Source organism: Mustela nigripes, chromosome 5 (assembly GCF_022355385.1).
Source record: "Mustela nigripes isolate SB6536 chromosome 5, MUSNIG.SB6536, whole genome shotgun sequence".
In the NCBI taxonomy this organism is placed as follows: domain Eukaryota; kingdom Metazoa; phylum Chordata; class Mammalia; order Carnivora; family Mustelidae; genus Mustela; species Mustela nigripes.
Genome location: NC_081561.1, coordinates 3,144,153 through 3,169,420, shown reverse-complemented (window position 1 = coordinate 3,169,420; position 25,268 = coordinate 3,144,153). Strand labels below are relative to the sequence as shown.

Below are 25,268 nucleotides of genomic sequence, written 5' to 3'. Positions count from 1 at the left end.
AGAGCCTGATGCGGGGCTTGATCCCAGGACGCTGGGATTATGACCTGAGCCAAATGCAGAGGCTTAACCCTCTGAGCCACCCAGGTGCCCCGAATGTTGAGTACATGGCCATTTTTTAAAATAGTTTTTTTAAATTTTAAGATTTTATTTATTTATTTGACAGAGATCACAAGTAGGCAGAGAGTCAGGAGGGCAGGCGGGGAGCAGGCTCCCTGTGAGCAGAGAGCCTGATGTGGGGCTGGATCCCAGGACCCTGAGATCATGACCTGAGCAGAAGGCAGCAGCTTAATCCACTGAGCCACCCAGGCGCCCTATATGGCCCATTTTTAGGCCAATGTAATGAGCTTATGATTGAGACATCAGCTCCGTTATCAATTAGACCTGAAAATTCTTTCCTTGTATTTTAACATGGCAAAATCAGTTTATCTAGATAAATTTTTTTTTTCAGTCAAATATGCCCGGTTTTTCCAGCGCTTCCAAACCCATTAAGAGTTTCTTCCCATGTTTTTTTTTTTTTTTTAAAGATTTTATTTATTTATTTGACAGACAGAGATCACAAGTAGGCAGAGAGGCAGGCAGAGAGAGAGAGAGAGAGAGGGAAGCAGGCTTCCTGCGGAGCAGAGAGCCCGATGCGGGGCTCGATCCCAAGGCCCTGAGATCATGACCCAAGCCAAAGGCAGCAGCCCAAACCACTGAGCCACCCACGTGCCCCTCTTCCCATGTTTTTAAATTGACTCCAGAAATAGGGTAAAAGTAGTAACTGGGCAATGCAGTCCAGTTTCTGAAAACAGGATGGAGCCACTGTAGTTATTATCACTGAAATTTCACCAGTAGAATCCGAATCAATAACATGGGTGTGGACTAATTCTCCCTTTGGGGTGAGGCCAGACTGTCCAAAAAATAACCCAGTGGTTCTTTTCAGTAAAGGGCCAAAAATATTAGTTGGAATTTTAGTGGGAAGCTTGGCAGGCATTAAGAGATGATCTTTGGGAATGGGGGTATCTAGTCCGGCACTACCAGGCAGGCATAGTGTGCAGTAAATTTAAAATGGTACATTTGGGGCACCTGGGTGGCTCAGTGGGTTCAAGCCTCTGCCTTCAGCTCAGGTCATGATCTCAGGGTCCAGGGATTGAGTCCCACATCGGGCTCTCTGCTCAGTGGGGAGCCTGCTTCCCCCCCCCCCCCACTGCCTGCCTCTCTGCCTATTTGTGATCTCTCTCTCTGTGTCAAATAAATAGATAAAATCTTTTAAAAAAATAAAATGGTACATTTGTCTGATAGATGGGTGTTATGGGAGAATGGGCCCCCTTGTTTGGGGGGCTAGGGCTTGCCCCAAAGTACATTTCCTTGAAAGGGGGGGGGATCCATCTTTGTGGAATTTGGAATGACATTGATTTGCCCAGTGATTCCCTTTTTTACATTTGGGACAGAGACCTGGTGGCTTGTGTCTTGCATTTTGCGGAGAGAATTTTCCTTGTTGCCCACACTGAGCTTTAGTATGCCCTGTCTGCCTACGGTTGAAAAGCTGTCCTTCAAATTTTCCTGTGGTCAGAGCAGCCATTACTTGAGCTAACAAATCAGGTTTATAGGTCTTTGTCCCCATTCTTTGGCATAGCTTAATATAGTCTGTTAATGTTCCCTTGCCTTTAAAGGGTGCAATCAGTTTTTTACAACCAGCCTTGGCATTTTCATATGCCAACAGCTGAAGAATAGTATCAGCAGCTTTGAGATTATTTCCCTGTCTTTTAACAGCTTCTTGTAATCTCGCAATAAAATCAGTATAGGGCTCTATAGGACCCTGTACCACCTTTTGGAAAGAAGAGCAGTTCTCTCCTTGGGATTCTGCTCTCTCCTAGGCTCTCAATGACAGAACTGCTCAATAGCTTGATCATTCATTAGTACTTGATCTTGTACTCAGACCCATGGCCCATGAGCTGTTCCATGGAAATAAGAACATTAATAGCTCTGTTACGGGCAGCTGCTGTTTCTACATGATCTTGCCACCATGTTTTAAATTATAAAAACTCACTTGAGGATAAGACTGTTTTTGCTAGCAATAACCAATCAATTGGAGTAAGTCGATTGTCTTCTCCGATGCCTTGAATGATTCCCGTTGTATAGGGGGAATTAACTCTATAGTTCTTCTGTACTGCCTGCTTTAATTCATCAATAACTAGAAGGGAAATGTCTCGTTTCTGGCCTCATAGACACCATCAGGGTTGTCGGGATCATATCCTGGAGTGATATGTTTTCTAATAGTAACTGGGAAATTAAAATGTAATTCATCTAGGTCTCCTGCTCACTTTGCCTTAATGAGGTTTTCTGAATGGCTGATAGCATGGATTTTTCATCCTTTTCACTAAATGGCACCTTCTCATAGGGGGTCGTGGCACAGTAGCAATTGTTCCCTCCTTTTGTTCTATTATTGGAGGAGGGGGGAGAGGAAATTCCTCCTTTATATATTCCTTTACAATGACCTTAGCCATTTCTTTTTCCTCCAGGATGGCACGTTCAGATTCCTCTTTTTTAGTTTCTCCTGAACACTCATTATCACTCTCCGAGTCAGAGGTTTGCTTTTAAAAATGTCAGCAGTGTAGATGTAATGTCTTAGAGGAGAGCAATGGACTGGATCACCTAGGGAAGATAATAAAATGAGAAGATGAAAAGTCTAGGAAGAACCAGGAGAGTCAAAGTATAAATATAAATATATAGACCCCTGACACCACTGCTTTGCACTACCCTATATTTAGTGATCTTAGCACAAAACTACTACTACTACAAAGGCTCCAAGAACAGAGCGAATAAGAGTCCAAGCAGACCATATATATCGTAATCGGAATTGGCTTTCCTTTAGCATGCAATTTTTTAAAATCTTTTTAAAAGGTTTTATGTATTTATTTGACAGACAGAGATCACAAGAAGGCAGAGAGGCAGGCAGAGAGAGAGAGGAGGAAGCAGGCTCCCCGCTGGGCAGAGAGCCTGATGCCAGGGCTCGATCCCAGGACGCTGGCATCATGACCTGAGCCGAAGGCAGAGGCTCAACCCACTGAGCCACCAGACGCCCCATGAGCAGAATATATGAACAGACATTTCTCCAAAGAAGACATTCTATTGCCCAGCAGACCCGTGAAATAATGCTCAACATCATTCATCATAAGGGAAATGCAAATTAAAACTACAACGAGATGTCACCTCACACCTGCCAGAATGGCTAAAATAAAAAACACAAGAAACAGTAAGTATTGGAGAAGATGTTCTCCACATCCTCACGCTCTGTTGGTGAGAACGAGAGTGCAGGCTAGTGCAGCCACTGTGGAAAATAGTATGAAGGTTCTTCAACAAATTAAAAAATGGAACTAGTAGTAATTGCACTACTCGGTATTTACCCAAAGAATACAAAGACACTAATTCAAAGGGATACATCTACCCCTATGCTATATATATAGCTTGATATTATTCAGCCATAAAAAAACAATGAAATCTTGTCATTTGCTACAGCAGGAATGGAACTAGAGAGTATAATGCTAAGCAAAACAAGCCAAACAAAGACAAAAGCCATATGATTTCACTGATATGTAGAACTTAAGAAACAAAACAAATGAAAAACGGGGGGGAAAAAGGAGAGAAAGACAAACCAAGAAACACTTAAGTCTCTAGACTCTTAAGTCTGGAGAACACACTGATGGATTACCAAAGCAGAGGTGGTGGGGGGGGGGGAGGGGCGAGATAGGGGACGGGGATTAAAGAGTACACTCGTCATGATAAGCACTGAGTAATGTATAGAGTTGTTGAATAAGAAATAAAAGCTTTTAAAAATGTCAGCAGTGTAGATGTAGTGTCTTAGAGGAGAGCAATGGACTGGATCACCTAGGGAAGATAATAAAATGAGAAGATGAAAAGTCTAGGAAGAACCAGGAGAGTCAAAGTATAAATATAAATATATAGACCCCTGACACCACTGCTTTGCACTACCCTATATTTAGTGATCTTAACACAAAACTATCATAGATAATGAAATCTATCACCAGTAGTGGATACACACAAGATAAAAGAAAGTATTATGCCAACAAAGATTTTCCAGAATTAAATATGAAATGTAGATTTCAAGTCAGAATCACTGCCATTCTAAGATATATTACAATTAATATTCATGTATCTGTCCTCATGATATTCACTCACCCAGTGTAAGGTCATTCGTTCATATGTCATTCATTCACATCTTTTGAGAAGATTACTCTTGGATTAAATACGATATGCCACTGTTTATTTTGTTCTGTATAAAGCAAGTGATTGGAAATAAACTACAAGGTTATATATTTTTTAAAAAATTATTTACATTTTGTGCCTTAATAATAATATATACAAAGAAAGGTGCCAAGCTCATTGAAATATGTTGAGATGCTTGCTAGAGGGCACATAACAATTCCACCAAAATTAACCCAAACTCTGTGCTGAAGTGAATGAAACAGCACAAAAGCCTCAGGCCTGAACTTCTACTTGATCTGTAGGGAAATAAAAGGGATAGTTTAATTCCAGAAAATGTGCTTATGTTCTCATATGTATGAATTGATAGGTAACTCTACGTTCATTGTAACCTGACTTAATTTGCAAAATAATTTCAAAGTCAGTATCATCGCACATGCAGAGCACGTTAACACAAAGATATCCTTTGGAAGGATGATCATCTTATCTTCTGTTTATAATTTATTTGAGGATAGTTTACTTCCATATATTTTCTTGTGGTTATCATGTGCTTTACATATCCTTGAACTTTTTGTTGAAATGTAAGTTATATTCAGAAAATAATATTCCAAAGTATAGAGTCCAGCGAATTTTTACTTGTTGAAATAACTCATAAAAAAAAAATACTGAGATCAAGTAGTACAACATTAACCACACCACAGAGTCAGCCTTTCAATCATTGCAACTCTTCCTTTCAGCATTATGCTGATTTTGAACATTGTAAGTTAGCTTAGTCTGTTTTGGAACTTTTTATTTCAATGTCATTCTACGGTTTTCACAAATCTGTGGTTGGTTTCCCCCCTAAATATATTACACAGAAATTCCCCTGTTATGTTTTAGTTCAGTTGTAGTGGATTCTCACTGCATCATACCATTGTATTGTATAAATATACCATTTTATAAATATACATTGTATAAATATACATTGTATTTGTCCCTTTTACTGTTGATAGAAGTTTGCATTGTTTCCATTTGGGTCCATTATGAACAGGGATGTTACAAAAACTCATTTAATGAAACTATAAGAGGATTTTTATTGGAGATATCACCATTAAGCAACCTGTAATTACAAAGAATTTACAGTAATCCCCTGTGGCACGTGAGAGCTTGCATTATCTTCAGGTGGTAGATTAAGAACCTGAGATTGCCTTTTAGTTTCTCGTTGATTTTTCCTTTGCTGTGCAGAAGTCTCTTATCTTAATAAAGTCCCAATAGTTCATTTTTGCTTTTGTTTCTCTTGCCTCCAGAGCATGTCTAGTAGGAACTTGCTGCGCCAGTGTCAAAGAGGTTGCTGCCTGTGTTCTCCTCTAGGATTTTGATGTGAGACAGGTCTCACATTTAGGTCTTTCATCCATTTGAATTTATTTTTGTGTATGGTGTAAGAAAGTGGTCCAGTTTCATTTTTCTGCATGCAGCTGTCCAATTTCCCCAAAACTATTTGTTGAAGAGACTATCTTTTTTCCCCTGGGTATTCCTTCCTGCTTTGTGGAAGATTAGTTGACCATATTGTTGAGGGTCCGTTTTGGGGTTCTCTGTTCTGTTCCATTGATCTATGTCTGTTTTTGTGACAGTACCATACTGTCGTGATGACTATAGCTTTGTAATACAGCTTGTAGTTCAGCATTTTGATGCCTCCAGCTTTGGTTTTCTTTCTCAAAATTACTTTGGCTATTTGGAATCTTTATTGGTTCCAAACAAATTTTAGAATTGTTTGTTCCAGCTCTTTGAAAAACACTGGTGCTATTTTGATAGGGATTGTTCTTACACTGTCGGTGGGAATGCAAGCTGGTGCAGCCACTCTGGAAAACAGCATGAAGGTTCCTCAGAAAGTTGAAAATAGAGCTACCCTATGGCCCAGCAGTCGCACTACTGGGTATTTACCCCAATGATACAAATGTAGTGATCCGAAGGGGCACGTGCACCTCAATGTTTATAGCAGCAATGTCTACAATAGCCAAACTATGGAAAGAGCCCAGTTGTCCACTGACAGATGAATGGATAAAGAAAATGTGGTATATGTATGTGTACACACACACACACACACTGGAATACTACTTAGCCATCAAAAAGACTGAAATCTTGCCATTGGCAGTGACGTGAATGGAACTAGAGGGTATTAGACTAAGTGAAATAAGTCATTCCAAGAAAGACAAATACCATATGATTTCACTCATATGCAGAATTTACAAAAGAACAGATGAGCACAGGGGAAAGGAAGGAAAAATAAAATAAGTTGAAAACAGAGAGGGAGCCAAACCATAAGAGACTCTTAACTAGAAAACAAACTGGGGGTTGCTGGAGGGGAAGTGGGTCAGGGGGTGAGGTAACTGGGTGATGGGTATTAAGGAGGGCACGTGATGTAATGAGCACTGGGTGTTGTACTTCTACCCCTGAAACTAATAATATATTATATATGTTAACTATATTTAATTTAAATGAAACATTAAGAAATAAAAACAAGAGTAGTGGCCAACTTGCCAGGACACAAGGAAAGTGTAGCAGGAAAGGAGTAGGGTCATTACATATTCAAGGAGTCCCAGAGATTACAGATGTTAACAATTCTGGTGTCTTTGAGAGGACACAGAGGAACTGAAAATGCTTGGGATGATTTAGGGGGCAGAATTCTAAGATGGCCCCACATTTCCACCCCCTCTATAATCCCTTCCCCTTGAATGATGGTAGGACTTGTGACCATGAGGGATAGGACTCCCACGATTATGCTATTTTAAATGGCAAAGAAGAAGTGATAGCTGAGAAATGTTATTAAGAGCCCTAATAGCTTTCTGTTGAATTAGTCAACAGGAAGAGTCTCTTCCACAGGACTGATTGAATCAGCTGAGCCCTAGCATACAGAGTGTAGGAGTCAGAGAGGAGCTTCTGCTCTTGGGGATTAAAACAGGAAACCCTCACTCACACAAAAGGTCAGTGGTAGCACTGGTTTACTGAGAAATGGGTAAGAGAGGGGCACCTGGGTGGCTCAGTGGGTTAAGCCTCTGCCTTCGGCTCAGGTCATGATCTCAGGGTCCTGGGATGGAGCCCTGCATCAGGCTCTCTGCTCAGCAGAGAGCCTGCTTCCCTCTCTCTCTCTGCCTGCCTCTCTGCCTACTTGTGATCTCTCTGTCAAATAAATAAATAAAATCTTTAAAAACAAAACAAAACAAAAGAAATGGGTAGGAGAAAGTGCAGGAGAGAGGCCAAGGGAGTAGGGAGGGGGCTACAGGGAGTGGAGCAGGGCTGTACCCCTGACTTATCTATTCCTTGGCCACACCAGCGGAAGTGTTTGAGGCTTTGGGGTTTTCCCCCTCTTCTCTGCTCAGAAGCTAGCCTCTTGTCACCTCTTCTCTCTTCTATATCCTCTGGCTGCCCTTTCAGCTTTGAATTCTCTGCTGCTCTGCCCTGATGACCAGTTCACCACACACAGCAAACCCACTCAACACCTGCATAGTCCTTCCCGGCTAGGACCCACCTCCTCTGAAAGTACCCCCTTCTGTTTCTTGACATCGCCGTTTCAGGGTTTCACACACTCTCATCTCCCAACCCAAGCAACTCAACAAGGTGTCTTACCCATCTCTCAGGTTATTTAACAGCGCAGTTTGCTTTGGGCTTTAATCTTCATTCATATATTGAGGCATTTTATTAAAAAAAAAAAAGGTTTATTTATTTATTTATGGGGGGGCGTATGCAGTGGGGGAGGGGCAGAGGAAGAGAGAGAATCTCAAGCAGACTCCCTGCTGGGCGTGGAGTCCCACACAGGGCCCGATCTCATGACCCTGAGCCAAAACCACGAGTGGGACACTTAACCCACGGAGCCACCCAGGCACCCCCAGGTATTTTTCAACGATATTTACTAAACATCTACCATGCATTAGGTGTTGTTCTGGATACTGTGGATGTGGCAGTGAAAAACGGGGTCAAAGCCCCATTGCTGTGATGGGATAATTTGTTGAGACAGACGACTCATTCATAAGCAGGATAGTTTCTGCTGGAGACAGGTGCTGGAAAGCAAACAAAGTCACTTGGAATAAGAACAGAGTCCTCATGGCCAGGGTCAGTCTCAACAGAGGGGGCATCTAGCAAAGGCCAGACTCGAAAGGAATCAGTCACTCCAGGGCCAGATAGTAGCAGGGACAAAGATTTGGAAGAAAGTGGGCCTTCTAATTTGAGATATTAAAAACAAAAAACAACCTTATGAAATGAGGGGGAAAGAGTTGGAGGTGAGGTGAAAGGAAAGCCCTGACTGACATGCATATTTGTAAGAGGAAATTAATTTTCTGGAAACTTCAGGTATCCTAGAAAGGGGACTGATCTTGTTTGAACTACAGGAGGGTTCCCGGTATTTGGACATCAGATCCCTTGTTATTTTATAATGAAGACATTCAGCCCTCTAGTGGATGAAACTCTGTTATGCAGCTGAAATTTAAACAAGGAGTTTGTCCCATTGTTTTTGGCAGAAAGTAAAGGGACTAGAAGAAACTTTGAGGGGTTGTTTTCTCCATTTCTATAACCCCAATCATTAAGCTGCCCAAGATATGAGAATATAACTGGTGTAGAATTTCCCAAGACTGTCTAGTCACCTGTAGCTACTGGTCAGGGCTAAAATTATTCATTTTCATGAAATTACTGTGTCTCACCTAAAACTCTCACACTGTTTATAGGAAAACATTATTCACAGAGTGATTTCAGTCATTCTTCTTGTTTTAACAAGTTAAAAGTAAATTACTGAAAAAAGTTGAAAAATTATTTAAGTAAATAGCCAGTAATTGTCATATTTCTCTTTCAACTACAGTAAATAATGCTCTTGGTTTACAAAAATAACTTTATAAGCTTAAAATATTTCCATGCCCATGGAATATTGTACATTTTGTTTATGTCTTGGGGGATTATCTAAGATAAAATATCTTATCTAGAGACCACAACAACATGGAAATAGTTACTCATAAGAACCACATTTAATGTATTTATAAAACAGTATTGTGAGGCATTTAACTCAGCCAAACTTCAAGTTAATTAAAAGTATAACAGTTCACTTAATTACAGTGTCTTAAATTGAATGGCAAAACAATTCAAAATGGCTTTTGAAAAGAGAGGGAGAAAAATCAAGATTTTTATGGGGGTTCTGGATGATCAGTGATCACCTTGTTTTGAAGGTCAAGGCAAATCTAAGTATAGCAGTCTCCTACTTTCAAGATGTGGGGCAGGAGGAATAATTCAAGTCCAGCTGGAGGGTCACCCCATGGAGGACTGATATTCTTTATTGTTGGAGGTCAAGCTGGGCTGGGAAGACTTGGTGGGAAGTAATGTTGGCAGTGCCCAACATTAGGGATGAAGAGGAGGTCTTAGGAAGGTCTTAGGAAGAGCTCCCTTCCACCCACTGGCAATGAGTTCTCAGACTAGACTGGGAGGAAGGAGGGTGCCCACAGCATTGGAGACCGTCTGTGTGAACACTGGGGGAAGCTCTCCTTTCCAACCCAAACTAACTGATCAGGAAGTGGATGGGAATGCTCGCTCTCCCTTGCATTCTGCATGGAAAAGGCACATGTGGTTTGACAGACTTTGATTCCGTCTCAATGAAGATATCTTTCTTACAATGTCTTCAAGCAGTTTATATCATTTTAAGCATCTGATTTTTTACTTTTCTCAGTTCCTTTTTTAGGATGTCTGTTTGGCTTTGGGGCAATGATTTGGAAGCACTCGGCCTTTCATGCGGTGACTTGGCATGTCAGATGACTTCACTCAAGGTTGACAGTCTTCACCGATGAGTCTCCATACTCTTTACAAGAATGGCAAGTTTGCAGATTTGTTTGTACTTAGTCTCAATTCATCCATCAAGTGCACAGCAAGCTCTTTCTCCCTACTTTCTCCCTGGCTTTTATCTGACTGGAAACTTCTGAACAAAATCAAAAGTCTGTTTAAAAAAAAAAAAAAATTCAGCTACTGCTGCATAGAGCTACCAACGCTGGCAGCCAGCTGAGAGGACAGGGTCTGGCAACACCGCCTGGCGTGTCCCATGGGGACGCACTCCTTACAGCCCTCTGTTGTCAGCGCTGCACCTGTCACAGTGCATTCCAGCAGGGGGCCACGCAGCACAGAGCACAAGGGAGGAATCTCACGGGAGGGCTGTCAAGGGAGGCAGCATTGCTATGGGAATCAGCTCATCTGCTCACGCACCTGCCCAGTACTCCTTTATCTCTGGCTCCTATGTTCTACTCCTCTCTTAATTTAATTTATAATTACAGATGCAGCAGCTTTTCAGGCATTTGGTGCTATGTTAGTCTGTTAGATAACTTGGTATGATTTTACCTCGTTTATCGTAAAATGTACTGCACAGATCACAAGAGTTGTGGAACAACTAATTATAAAGCATGCACTCAAGTAACCCAGCTCAAAATACCAAATACTCTCCCCTCCATGTGACCCCTCCAGATCACAGCCCCCACATTCCCACACTGGTAACAACTCTTCTGACTTTTGCAACCATGTTCTTGCTTCTCTCTAAAATAGCATAGTTTGCTTTAGCTTGACTTTGAGATTGATATAAATGAGATAATGTTGAAATGTAGTCGCTAGAATGTGGCTTCTTTTGCTCAACTTATTTTTGGGAATTTCATCCATGTTGCGAACACAGCAATAATTTGCCTCTTTTCATTGCTACATAGTATTCCACTCCACTGAATGGATATATCCCAGTTCACGTATCCAATCTCCTACTATTGATCTTTGCAGTTCACCAATAAAGCTACCTTGAATATTATTTACAAGTCTTTTTTTAAAGAAGATTTTATTTATGCGAGAGAGAGAGAGAGAGAGCACGTACACATGTACTAGCAGGGGAATTGGGAGAAGCAGGCTCCTCGCTGAGCTGGGAACTCAATCCAGGGTTCAATCCCAGGATCTCAGGATCATGACCTGAACCACCCAGTTGCCCCTTTGTACATGTCTTTGATATAAATGTGAACATATTTCTCTAGGATAGGGAAGAATTGCTGGGCAAACATTCTTAAATAACCTTGAACTATTTTCCAAAGGGGTTTTATCAGTTCATAATATACCCAGGAGCAAGAGAATACTGGTGGCTCTATATCCTTGTCAACACTTGGAATTGTCAGAATTTTAAATTTTTGCCAATGTGAGTACAAAGTATCTCATTAAAATTTGTATTTAACACTTTTTCATACATTATAAACCACTTGGCTTTTCTCTTTTTGAAGTGTTTATTCAGATCATTTGCCTTTTTTAAAGTTTTTAATGTGATTTGTGTAAGTTATATGCGCGCATGCACTGTGATAACCATCTTTGTCCATCATGTGCCATTCAATTCTCATCCAACTGTGTGACTTATGTTTTTAATTCTCTTAATTTGTCTTTGTAATAAACAGAAATTCTTATTTTAAAAGTAGTCAGACTTATTAATTGCTTCTTTTATATTAAATGCTTTCTTTGAAAACTCATGGAAAAAGGTCTTACATTTTCTTCTAGAAGTTTAGTTAATTTTACTCTTCACATGGTATTTCATACTCTTAAATATCCATGGAACTGATTTTTTTTTTTTTTTTTTTTTTTTTTGGTATAGGGTAAGGTGAGGAATTTTTTTCTTCTTTCTCTCGTCTCCTTTTTTAAGACTTTTATTTTTAAGTAATCTCGACATCCAACATGGGGATCAGATTCAGAATCCTGAGATCGAGTCATATGCTCTATGGACTGAGCCAGCCAGGCAGCCCCAGCTGTCTCTTTACTTTTTGCATTTGGATATTCAATAGTCTCTACCACCTATTAAATATTATATCCTCTCCTCATGGACACCTTGCCACTTCTATCAAATGTCAGTACATGCAAAGCTCTGTTCCTGGACCCTCTATTCTCTTTCATTGACCTGTCATCTCTCCCTGCACCAGTACTGGGCTGTTTTAATTATTACAGCTTTATAAGTTCTGAGATATAGTAGAAACATGGCCCCTTGCTTTGTTCTCCTTCAAGAGTGTTTTGATCAATAATAAATAGCAACAGCAAAAAAGAGTGTTTTGATCATTTACAACACCATGCAAATTTTATAATCAGCTTGTGTGCGCGCACGTATACACACACACACACTTCCTTTGGAATACTGATTAAGATTGGGATTGATTTAAAAAATCAATCAGAAGTAAACAGCCATCTTCACCAATAGTGAGTTCCCCTCATTGAACACGAGATACTGCTTTATTCAGTTAGATTTCTAAAAAAAAATTCTCTTAATATTTAAAAGCTTTCTGTATAGAGGTTTTTAAAAATATATCTTGCTGGACATATTTCCACTTGCTTGATTTTCTTGAGGCTACTTTAAGTGATATCTTTATTTTAATTTCATTTTCCATCTGTCACTAGTCAATAGTAATACTGACATTTAGTGACTGTCTTGCTAAATATGCTTGGTCGATTTAAGCAGAGAGCAGAATAAAATGATTAATTGCCCTTATCCTAATGGTCACATATATAGAACACTGCCCCTAATGGATTTCGGATATATCTTTTCTTCTGATGCACAGGAGTATTTACAAAAATTGACCATAATGTGGACCATAAAGCAAATCTGAAAATACTTTTAAAGATGACAATAATAGAGAATTCATGTTCTCTAACCTCAGTGCAATTAACCTAGAAGTCAATAACAAACACAATTATTTCTCAAACACTTATTGGTGCTGCTTGAGATTTTTCTCCTGGGTTTTATAAATCTGGCTATTGGTCTTTGAAAAGTTTATACTGCATCTCCTTTATTGTGCCCCTTGAAGTAGTGGTTGAAGTGTGCTCACATACAGGAGTAGATGGGAAGGGCTTCTTTCCTGGATTCAGAGTTGTGTGTCGCTGGACTTGGGAGAGAGGAAGGGCAGGAGGCTCTCTAGCTCATCTGGGTCCCTTGGGCACAAACTGTGGACATAGTTATGGGGTGGACAGGCCATGCCAGCCAGCTTCAAGCTGATTGACCCTGCAGCAGGGGAAAAAGGAGGGACAGAAAAAAAGATAATCACTGGCATTCAACATTTTTGTTGCTACTTTTTAATAATTTTTATTGAAGTATAAAGTATATATATAAAGTATAATTTTTATTGAAGTATAACATACACGCAAAAAAGCACAGAAATTTTGTGTACAACTCAGCACATTCTCACAATGTGAATACACCTGTGTAACTACTACCCATGTCAAGAAATGCCACAATATCAGTACCCCAGAGCCCTCCCTACCCCATGCTGCTCCTACTCATGCCCCCTGTGTTTAAAGATGAACCTGGGATACGTTTTTGTCAGTTATGGTAGGACTGCTGACATGGACATGATAGTCCTGAAGGAGGTGTATACTCATAGATCCCTGGAAATAAAAGGCAAACCACACCATACCAGAACATGAAGGACCTGGGAAGCACCCCAGGCAGAAGGCAAGAGGGCAAAGCGTGGCCCGGAGACTTTACTGGGGTTCTTACAGGAAGGAATGGCAAGACAAGGTAGGTACACTAAGAAAACGTAGGACTGGGAGCTTTAAATAATTTTGCTGGGCTCTGGGCTATTCAGGTGGTCTCTGTTTGGTGCCTTGCCCTGGGGTAATTTAGGGCAGTGGGAGTACTGGCTTGAGGTGTGAGAGTTTGATGAAAAAGATAGTTGAGAGTACGGTCACGGAACTGGTGGGGTTTGTATACCCAAGTTTCGCTATCATGGGAACCACTCACTATCTCTAGGAATTAGCTAGCTGTGGTAGGGGCAGACACTCCAGGATCAGGTCCCCAAATGCCAGAGCAAACAAGAAAATAGAATCAGTACAGTGCTCCTTCCTCCCCAGAGAGAATATCTTTCCTGACATCAAATACCCTGAATTAGTTCTGTTTTTGAACTTTCTGTAACTAGAACCAGAATCTTTAGTGTCTGAAGTCTTTTGTTCAACAGTGTATTGGTAACATTCAGACCTGTTGTTGTGTATTGCTGTAGTGTGTTCATTTCCACTGTTGTGTATCATTCTTTTGCAGTAATTTATCTGTTCTTCTGTGGATGGGCATTTAGCTGGTTTCCAGGTCAGGTTTCATATAAATAACGTTGTCAGAGCCATTCTTGTATGTATCTCCAGATGCACACCCTCACAAACATTTTCCTTGGGTATAATCCTGGGGTGAAATTGCTGGATCACAGTAGGGTAAGCATGCATTTGAGATCAGTAGATAGGTCAAGCATTATCCAAACTGGCTGTGCCATCACCAGGGTGTGAGGGTATCTCGGTGTGACCTTTGATAGAGGGCCATGCACAGTTTAAAGCCACAAGAAGGACATTCTAATGTTATACAACAGAATACTTTGTCTTGACCTTAGACAGTAAATGTATTGATTTAGGAAATGGTTTCATTTTATATTTGACCCAGATTACTACTAACTCCAGATAAGCACAAATGTAAAATGTCAGGAGAAAAAAAATAAAAATTCAGAACACTTTTCTTTTTTTTGGTTTACGTGTTTCAGATTTTAATTTAATTTTTCAGCACAGCTTTGCACTTGACTTTCTCGCAGAAGCTACTGAATTGTTCTCTAGTTTTGTGAGAATTGGTGGAGAGCTTACCAGATTTGATCAAACTGCTTCAACTTAATTGCGATTGGTTTTCCATAAATGTTGATTTCTTTATCCTAGTAAATTGTAAAGCACTCTACAATCCCAGTTATTAAATACTTGCTTTTTAAAATAACTATGGACAGTATTTTTATTAGTCACTACTGTGATCTTTCTTAGTTCCTTTCATTATAAACAAGTTCTCACAGTTGAAAGAGATCTCCTAATCTATTCAAACTATATTATCTGTACTAATAAAGCAATAGGATTTTCCTTTGTCCCCTTTACATGGTGATATTAAAAAAAAAAAGCAGGGGAGGAGTTTCATGGATACAGAATTATTTCATACCTTTGGGTGCTATACATTTTGGTGAAATTACATAGCTGGATTTTAAAAGGAGAAACGAACAGACAAAAACCCCACAGAAATAATTATTGCCTTTACTACTCAACCACAGTCCTTCTGTTTTAATAGTATAGGAAGAAAAATTGCTGAGTCCACATTTTACTCTAGTGGGTAAGCAATTCTTCATTGCTCACAGCTGTCAGTTATCATGGTGTGTGGCGTGTGAGTTGACTTAGCTGATGCGGTCATCACCTGTGAAGGAAGTATTGGAGCGGAGCCCACTTTGTACCTGACAGTGACAGCAAGGATGTTGTTTGGACCAGACTTTGTTTTCTCCTATTCTGGAAACCCCTTTTGCATCCTACACAAGAGGTCCCTACTTTGCTTCCCCCACCAAAAAATAAATAAAACAAATAACCTTCAAGTTTGGAGTATATCATACACAGATGGCATGGCACTCAACAGTGCTAGTCTCTCCTCTAAGAGGTGACACTGTAATCATGGCAGTCATTCACATCTTAGTAAGAAATAGCCTATCAGATCCTTGCCAGGGATCTGACTTTGCCTAGAACTCAGAAAGGGGTTGAAAGGGGGACGCTGCGCGGAGCCCACATTCACCTCCCTTCGACAAGGCCAGCCTCCAAGCCCCGACTCCCAGGAAGTCCTCTGGGGGAAGGGCCAAGGCCCTGCCCTACTGCCTGCTCACCGCCTGCCAGGGCGACACTCCCCTTCCGCAGCTATAAGGGCTTCGGACCGTAAGCTTCTTTACCCGGAGCCTGTCCGAACGCGGAGCCGGTAAGGCGGGGCCGGGGAGTCTGGGGAGGTGGGCCGGGCGGAACAGGCCAGCCGGAACTCCATAGGCGCCGAGCCCCGGGTGCCTAGTGATCCCCGCAGCCCCCCGCCCCTGCGCGCGGACCGCTCCCTGCGCAGCCCCCCTGCCCTGCGCCGGACGCGGACGCCGCAGCCCACGCCGTGCGCTCCGCCCCCGGGAGCCCGGATCCCCTAGCGCCGCGCGGGGGGCGCTAGGCCGGCGAGGGCCGAGGTCAGTGCGTGGCGGCTGGAGTCAGTAGGACCCGGGATCGGAATGTTTTTCTTCCTGTTCTCCCTTTCTCGCTCGAGCTGTTTGTTGCAGTTTCCTGGCAGCGCGGGCCCGGGGAGCTGCCACAGGAGGAAGAGAAAGGAGGCCAGATCCCTGAGATGATTTATCAGTTAACAGTGATGTAGCTAATTCCTTACCCGCTAGGCGGCCAGCATAGCTGGTGGTCTTCCTGGCCTCTCTGTGGGGACATTAAGGCTCTGAGAGAAGTCAGTGGCCGAGCTGAGACCCAAGGCCAAGTGCCCCTAACTGTTGCAAGAGTGACAGAGAAGATAGTTGTCACCTCCCTGTCCCGCTGCCCTGCCACACCCTGGGACCTGTGTTGTGTTTTTAAGCACTCACATCCAACACTAAGCTATGAGACTTGCGATACTTAACCTGTGGAAGCGTTAGACTAAATCTCAATAATGAGGACAATTATATTTACTTCAGTGGAATTTGCTTTAGTGCGCAGGTAGGTAGTAATGATTTTCTAGTAGACACATTATTGCAGGTAAATATGGACAGTGGATTCATTGCCCAGATGAATCAGGGACTTGAACCAAAGGTGCACAGCAATGTGTGTGCTCCTAAACTTAGTAGGCGAGACTCCGTGTGGGCCCCTCCTCAGCCTGTCTGTGAGGGCAGAGCCCTTTAGGATGCCCTAGTCCGGGGCCCCTGCTAAATCCCTTGGTGAAATTACATAGCTGGACTGTGCGGGGGTCATCCCCAGTCCCACATGCGTGCATGTGGTAAGTATTTTGCCCTCCTAAAAATAAAGTGAGAAAGAGAAAGTACAAGTTGCAGGGCCTTTCAGGGCATTCCAGGGCGGTTGGCAGCCGCCGAGGAGGAGCTGGGAAGATGCAGATTGCCTCATTTGCTGTGGTGGCTGGTGAGCAGCTCGGGCCCTCTGTTCTGTGTTGTAGCCTTCACCATGGAGCAGCTGAGTACAGCCAACACCCATTTCGCCGTGGACCTGTTCCGCGCTTTGAATGAGGACAATCCTACTGGGAACATCTTCATCTCTCCCTTCAGCATTTCATCAGCCCTGGCCATGATCTTTCTGGGGACTCGAGGCAATACTGCAGCACAGGTGTCCAAGGTCAGCAGAACCGAACAAAAACAGCCCGCTCTCCCTTGAGTCTCCTTGCTCAGGTCAAGTCTGTACTGAGATGTCGTGCTTTTGAGCTCTTACAGTGTGTGTGTATGTGTTTGAGATTTTATTTATATATTTGAGACAGAGGGTGTGAAGGGTGAGGGGAGGGCAGAGGGAGCAGCAGACTTGCTGCTGAGCAGGGAGCCTGAGGAGGGGCTCTATCCCAGAGCTGCGGGATCATGACCTGAGCCGAAGGCAGATGCTTAACCGACTGAGCCACTCAGGCGCCCCTCTTTTTTTTTTTTTAATTTTAATTGAAGATTTTTGTTTATTTGACAGAGATCACAAGTAGGCAGAGAGGCAGACGGGGGGGGGGGGGGGGGGTGGGGGGAGGTGGCGGGGGGCAGGGGGAAGCAGGATCCCTGCTAAGCAGAGAGCCCGATGTGGGGCTCAATCCCAGGACCCTAGGATCATGACCTGAGCTGAAGGCAGAGGCTTAACCCACTGAGCCACGCAGGCGCCCCATCAGGCACCCCTCCTAACGGTGTGTTTTTAAAACTGTATTTCTGTGTTCAACCATATACTGTGAGGTCAGAATTTCAGAAGAAGCCCCAAGAACAGTCCATTTGTATGCAGGCTTTCCTTTATGATCAAGTCTTTACAGGGCACCTGCTAAGTGCCAGGCACTGTCTTTTATGTGGCTGAGGGCAGGGCAGTGAGGAAGGCTGATGAAAGCCCTGTGGTGTGCCTATTGCATGACGGCTTTTCTGTAAGCCAGAACATCTCTTCCTGGACGAGGATTTTCCATTCTCTGCTTTGCATGTGATGAGCCTATTTATGTAATGTTACTTTTGAGCATAATGACACATAGGAAATGCTCCACAGTGGAGAAGTTGGCAGTGGTATCCTTTCGAGGGGACAAAGCAAGAGTGTGATTCGGTGCTGCCTCCGCCTAGCCCTGGGCCCGGCACCAAGTGTGGCTCTGTGGGCTGTGACACAGTGTGCCTTTGTGAGTGGGAGGGCCCCGCAGGGAGGGAGTGGCTGGGGTAGGGGTTGGGGACCAAGCCCTTGAGGGTGTGGCTGGTCCCTCTCTCACTCCCAGGAGGAGAAGCAAATGCCTAACCTTCCTCCTGTCCTTTGTGGGGGTGGAGCCCACTTCCGTGCTGGGTATTCTTTCATTCCAAGAGAGGAACCCTGACTTCCCTTGGAATCTAGGGGAAAGGAGTGCCAAGAAGGAAGGGCTTTCTGACGTACCAGTCCTGAAGTACAGGGCGCTGATACTAGGAAAGGTCCAGCCCTGGATTCAAGTTTATGGTCTGTTCCAGCTGCAAAGCCTCTATGACTGTACTTTATGAAGAACCAATCCTCTACATCAGTGCAGATATGAAAGCATTTAAAAATTTTCGAAGCTCTTCTTTTTTTCTTACCCTCTGGTAGTAAGTAATTTTTAGTGACTCCCTGAAGGTTAATACCAGCTTCTGTTTTTAAAAAAATTTTACTTATGGGGCACCTGGGTGGCTCAGTGGGTTAAGCCACTGCCTTTGGCTCAGGTCAATAATCTCAGGGTCCTGGGGTTGAGTCCGCATCAGGCTCTCTGCTCAGCAGGGAGCCTGCTTCCCTCTCTCTCTCTCTCTCTCTGCCTGCCTCTCTGCCTATTTATGATCTCTCTCTCTGTCAAATAAATAAATAAAATCTTAAAAAGAATTTTTACTTATTTGAGAGAGAGTAAGTGAGAAATACAGAGCAGGAGCAGGAGGAGAAGCAGGAGGAGAGGGGGAAGCAGACTGCCGGCTGAGCAGGGAGCCCGGCCTGGGGCTTGATCCCCGGACTCCAGGATCAAAACCCGAGGCCAAGGGCAGACATTTAACGGACTGAGCCACCCTGGGGCTCCCTGTCAACTGCTATTTGGAGGCTTTCTTTATGCCTTCAGCGAAGAATAGTTTCAAGGTCCTCCCCACCCCTATTTCCCCTGAAGCAGATTGATTGCAGCAACTATGGAAACATTCCGTATCTTGGTGAGGAAGTGGACTTTGTACACTGTTGAGGTTTGTTCCTTGTGTCTTAAAAGCAAAGAACCAGCCCAGGCCTCATAAAACCATAAAAGGACTCTTGATTTGTAACTGATACATGAGGAACTAAACTTTTGCCAAATATTAAGTTTAAAGAAGTTATTTTTAAGTGAGTTACTGATGCTAATAGTATAGTAAAAAAAAAAAAATTCCCCCTCTGCCTATAGTAACTTTGAGTTCCTACCTGGGTCATGTTTCTTATTTTTTCTGTTTATTTCTGAGAACGTTAGTGAAATTATATTAGATACAAGATAAGCACATGATTTATTTATGATTTTCTTTGGGACAAAAAGCAGACTTGTATAAACAGTTTATTAACCACTCATACTGTAAAACTAGAATTATAACAAAAAGTAGTATAAAAGTAGTTTATTTTTCTTATTTTTATTTTTTGAAAGATTTTATTTATTTATTTGACAGAGAGAGATCACAAGTAGGCAGAGAGGCAGGCAGAGAGAGAAAGGGAAGCAGGCTCCCCGCTGAGCAGAGAGCCTGATGAGGGCTCCATCCCAGGACCTTGGGATCATGACCTGAGCCAAAGGCAGAGGTTTTAACCCACTGAGCCACCCAGGCGCCCCATAAAAGTAGTTTCTGATGTAATTATTGTATCTCACAAAGCTGTACATTTTGGATTTTCTATTATTTGTTCACCTATGAAAAATTAATAAAATATCGGGCTGCAGATCATGAATAATCAGTAAAAAAAAAAAAAAAAAAAAAAAAAAAAAAACCCAAAACACAATTATTTAGTTTGGTGGAAACAAATGCCAAGGAATCACCTTATAATTTAAAATAAGAATGTTATAGAAGGAATGTTTTCTTTATTTTAGACTCTTCATTTTGATATGGTTGAAGAGATTCATTCAAGATTTCAGAGTCTGAATGCTGATATCAACAAACGTGGAGCTTCCTATATCCTGAAACTTGCTAATAGGTTATATGGAGAGAAGACGTACAATTTCCTCCCTGTAAGTACTTTGCACTTCCTGTTCAAAAACTCACTTAGACAAAGAAGACTTTTTTCTAGCATAACCAAGCCATAGAAATGTTTTAAAAGTTTTATAAAAACTCAGAAAAAATGAGACAGAATGAAAACATATGACAGACAGCACTCCCATTAATTGATGGCTTCATTTTATAGTCTTCACAGTGAAAAAGATTGATCCTGGCTGTTTTGCTAAATCAAGAGTGAATTCCATAATTCTTTTCCAAGGACAATCAGTATTTGCTTATTTATGAAAATGTCAGCCAAATGTTGGAAAAGAATTTTATGCAACACCAAAACTACTGAACTATACATTAAAAAATAGTTAAGGTGGAAAATTTAGTGTTCTGTGGGTTTTTTTTTTTTAAAGATTTTATTTATTTATTTGACAGACAGAGATTACAAGCAGGCAGAGAGGCAGGCAGAGAGAGAGAGAGGAGGAAGACTCCCCACTGAGCAGAGAGCCCGATACGGGGCTGGATCCCAAACCCTGAGATCTTGACCTGAGTGGAAGGCAGAGACTTTAACCCACTGAGCCACCCAGGTGCCCCAGTTTTTTTTTTTTAACCATAATAAAAAAAAGTATAATGTTAGAATTTTTGTTGTTGTTGTTATAATGCAATTTGTACCTTTAGGACCATTTCTGCTTTAAAGGATTTTAGGAAACTATCTCTGTATGTAGTAGGAGTTATTCATGACGTTACCTTTTTTTTTTAAACAGGAGTTCCTAGCTTCAACTCAGAAAATGTATGGTGCTGAATTGGCCAGTGTGGATTTTCAGCAAGCCTCTGAGGATTCGAGGAAGGTGATTAATGAGTGGGTCAAAGGGCAGACGGAAGGTAAGAGAGAGGGCAGAATGTAAGCATCACACACATTCTCATCCTCCTCCAGCTTCCCCACCTGCATGGGATTGCCTCTGCCTTTTTCCTGTTCCCTCATCCTGACCCTGGGAATCCTGGGGTACATCCTGGGCATGAACTCTGCACCACCCAGTTGGACAGCGTTCACACATAGAAAATTCTTCACAGAGGAAATGTCAGCATGATTTAACTGAAGTAGCTAAATAGATTTTCCCTCGTAAAACTCACCTTGAATGTAGAATAAAAGGAATAAAAAATTTGAGGGAAATCTAGCCTGGCCCAGATTATTTCATATACACATGGAAAGGAATATGCTCATACTTGTGAGTGAATATTCACAAACCACTGTGGTCATAAATAATTTTGGTCCACTTCTTGTCTAAGAAATCAGGGATGGTAGCTGGGACTTTCGAGCACAGCTGTCTCTGACCTAGTCGTGGGAGAAGTCAGGGCACCTGCAGAACACCTGTCTTCCATACAAAGAGTTGTTCAGGGCAGCACTGTCTGTGGTCTAGGGTGGATCCCCTGTTTCAGTGGAGTAACTGCCCTACTTTTTGGATATGTACTAAAAGCTTTTTTTTTTTTTTTTTTTTTTTTTTGCTTTTGCTCTGTGTGTGTGTGTGTATGTGTGTGTGTGTGAGAGAGAGAGAGAGAGAGAGAAGGCTTCTACTTAGAGGATTTGAAAAAGTGGTTTACTAATGCCCCCAAATACTTTTGTTCAGGATATTTTTTTTTTCCTGAAAAAGAATGGTCATTCTTAAAATAAAGCTCATTGTTTACCATATACTCCAGAAAAGGAGAAATGTCCTGTTTTAGCTCATTAGCCCTTTACTTGGATTATTTAAATTAGAAACATGCTGATAGGGCTTTCCTAACTTCATACCACGTGAAAGGAAAATTAAGTACAGAATTTGCTTTTGGATTGCATTTCAGTGCTAATCAATTGTTAGTTCCAATTTGGAATTCTGATAGATGGATTTATTTTTAAAAAGCTAACTGTATCTTTTTAGGGAAGATTCCAGAACTGTTGGCTGCAGGTACGGTTGACAGCATGACTAAACTCGTGCTGGTGAACGCCGTCTATTTCAAAGGCAGCTGGGAGGACGAGTTCCGGAAGGAAGACACTGCGAATGCCCCATTCCGACTGAATAAGGTAAGAGAGAGGTAACTGCCTAAACTTACTCTTGACTCGAAGAGAATGGGGATAAAAATGTGAGTGAGCCATTCGTTTGTTTGTTTTCAACTCTTCAGGAAGACCAAAAAACTGTGAAAATGATGTATCAGAAGAAGAAACTCCCATTTGGCTACATCCAGGACCTCAAGTGCCGTGTGCTGGAACTGCCTTACCGGGGCAAGGAGCTCAGCATGATTATCCTGTTGCCTGATGACATTGAGGATGGGTCCACGGGTCTCAAGAAGGTAACAGCTCCCAGCTTCATGCTTCGTGTCTCTTCCGGTTGTATCTACCTGCCTTGTGTGGTAGTGGCCAGTGCTTGGTGTGTGCTTAGGGATGGTTCTTTCCTTTCCAGTGCTTTGTCATTCTTTTGTCAAGTGGCTCATGGATGTGACTACTCCAAAGCCCAAAGTTTTCAGCTACATTTTCAGCTACTGTCAGGGAACAGCTGTATCTCTGTTATATTCTCTCCAGTCCCTGGAAAGAAATGACATCTTCCAAATGGAATCTGTCTGGGGACAAGACACGGAGGAGACTAATTAACAACTGATATAATGGGTCCGTTCATTTCAATAATGTTTTGCTAGTTTGCTTATGTAAAATTGTTCTCACTTCTTCTTTTTGCCCATTCTCATTCCAGATTGAGGAACAGTTGACTCTGGAAAAACTGCACGAGTGGACCAAAGCTGAGAATCTGGATTGGGTTGAAGTCAACGTCCACTTGCCCAAGTTCAAACTGGAGGAGAGCTATGACCTCAACTCCCACCTAGCCCACCTGGGTATAGAGGATCTCTTTAGTCGCAAGGCTGATCTGTCTGGCATGTCAGGAACCAGGGATCTTTTCATATCAAAAGTTGTCCACAAGTCCTTTGTGGAAGTGAATGAAGAGGGCACAGAGGCGGCGGCCGCTACAGCAGGCATTGCCACCTTTGCCATGCTGATGCACGAGGAGAACTTTGTTGCTGACCATCCATTCATTTTCTTCATTCGGCACAATCCCTCATCTCACATCCTGTTCTTGGGCAGACTTTCTTCCCCTTAGAGACTGGAAATAGGAGGTCAAGCTTAGAGCTTTGTTAGCTGCACTTTTAATGGTGTCAAGTTTCACACATCTTTGCCAATACCACTACCATCCCTAAGCAGATCTTTAATTTCACTTGTAAGTTCAGCTCTTTCCTCTTTACATACACCCATGAACTTTGGCCCAGATATCTATTTTCCTATTTTTTTTTATATTGACAAAGTCCAGTGATTGATTTTGAATGCAAGTTAAAAAAAAAAAAAAAGAAAAAAGAAACGAGATGTGTTAGATTCTTGACAACATAGTAGTCTATGAAGTTGCTATGCTCTTCTGGTAACCAAAGGAAACATGGTAATTCTGTAATTTATTTTACACACAGAATTTTGAAAGCCCAAATCGAGAGACACATATTGTAGAAAGGAAGCTTAAAAACGGATATTCAGTGGAAATATAGGGCCTCAATTAAGGGCCTGGTTTATAAAGACAAAATTGCCTTGGCCAAGATTTCTGATCCCTTATTCTACAAGATTAGTGTTTTTGGTGGTGGTTCTTATTCTTTCAAACTGTTAGAGCCACCAGGCTATCCAGGTCATAGCCTGCCTTCTCCTTTTCATTCTCCTTTATCCTACGTGTTGTGGCATTGGTGTGGGATTACATGGAGTCAAGAAGTAGGTGTCTTATCATAAAAGATGCTAAGAAATGACAGAAAGAATAATATAGTGGGAAACGCTATTAAGCAAAGAGGGGGTGCCAAGATCTCACTTGTTAACTGTTTTCTTGCATGTTTTCTGATGAAGGTTCTTGACTTCAGTCATGTGATACTCGTTTTTGTGGCAATGGGATGGCTTTATGCAGGCTGTGGGGGGACGTGGGGGGTGGACTGTGATTGATATACATGTACTGCTTGGAATGAGGCTTGAAATGCTGCATTTTCTTGTTCCCACAAAACTAGTTGGCTGGTTAATAAATGTTCCTAAGATTCTATAAGCCGGACTCATCTCAGTCCCCTTCTTGTTCTCTTGGATCTTAGACAAGCCAAGAGTAAAACAGGGAGTTCTTGGCCTGAAGGAACTGATGTCCATGATGACAGTCTTCAGAATAAAAAAAAAACATTTTGGCAAATCTGTTGTCGGAAAGCTTTCCTTCCTTGTTTTCTTCTTCTGGAAAGAAATAAGGTGAAAACTCTAAAGTCCTTACATTGTCTGGGAAGAGAATAGAACAGAAGCACAATTACAATTACATTCTATTTTGATAAGTCAGGGGTGCATGTTGTATAGTCTAAGGTAACCACTGGAAGAGGAGTGAAAGGGTTTATAACCAAAAAAAAAAAAAAAAAAAAAAAAAAAAAACCCAAAGAGAATAAATAAACTATCCAAAAAGAAGAAAGATGAGAGAAAAGTACATAGAGCAGGCATGAGAAATACCAAGATGGTATATTAAACACCAAATATCTAGGTAACTTTAACATGCAAATTGGCTAACTGTGCCAGTTAAAAGACAAAGATGTTTAGGCTAGATTGCAAATAATACTATCTGGTGTTTATAGGAAATATGTCTGTAACATAAAAATAGAGTTTAAAAGAAAAGAATGGAGAATATATATGGTACAAATACCATAGAAATAGATATAAGCTACAGATATTTTTGGTGGAACATGTTAAGTAGTTCTAGTATTTATACAATAATGTAAATGACCAAGGATATCCAAGACAGTCTTGGAAGAAGAACCAGGTGACAGGACATAATTAAATTGAGACTTCCTCTAACTAATGTCAATGTTCTCTTTTACTCTAAAAATTGAGTCAGTTTGGATAATAAGTCATATGGTCATCATAGC

General features: G+C 41.8%; 1 protein-coding gene across 2 annotated transcripts; it reads left to right on the top strand.

The window, feature by feature from the left end:
* The first annotated feature begins 15,779 nt into the window (after positions 1-15,779).
* Positions 15,780-24,553, top strand: SERPINB1 (serpin family B member 1). 2 transcript variants are annotated; one of them, XM_059399336.1, is made up of 7 exons: positions 15,780-15,946; positions 17,153-17,328; positions 20,222-20,359; positions 21,098-21,215; positions 22,247-22,389; positions 22,488-22,655; positions 23,051-24,553. In XM_059399336.1, exons 2-7 carry the CDS (start codon positions 17,161-17,163, stop codon positions 23,450-23,452), a joined length of 1,137 nt encoding a protein of 378 aa, XP_059255319.1. In that variant the 5' UTR covers positions 15,780-15,946; positions 17,153-17,160; the 3' UTR covers positions 23,453-24,553. The 2 variants fall into 2 exon arrangements, with proteins under 2 accessions (XP_059255319.1, XP_059255320.1); XM_059399337.1 differs by lacking the exon at positions 15,780-15,946 and adding an exon at positions 16,149-16,193.
* The last annotated feature ends 715 nt before the right edge of the window (positions 24,554-25,268 follow it).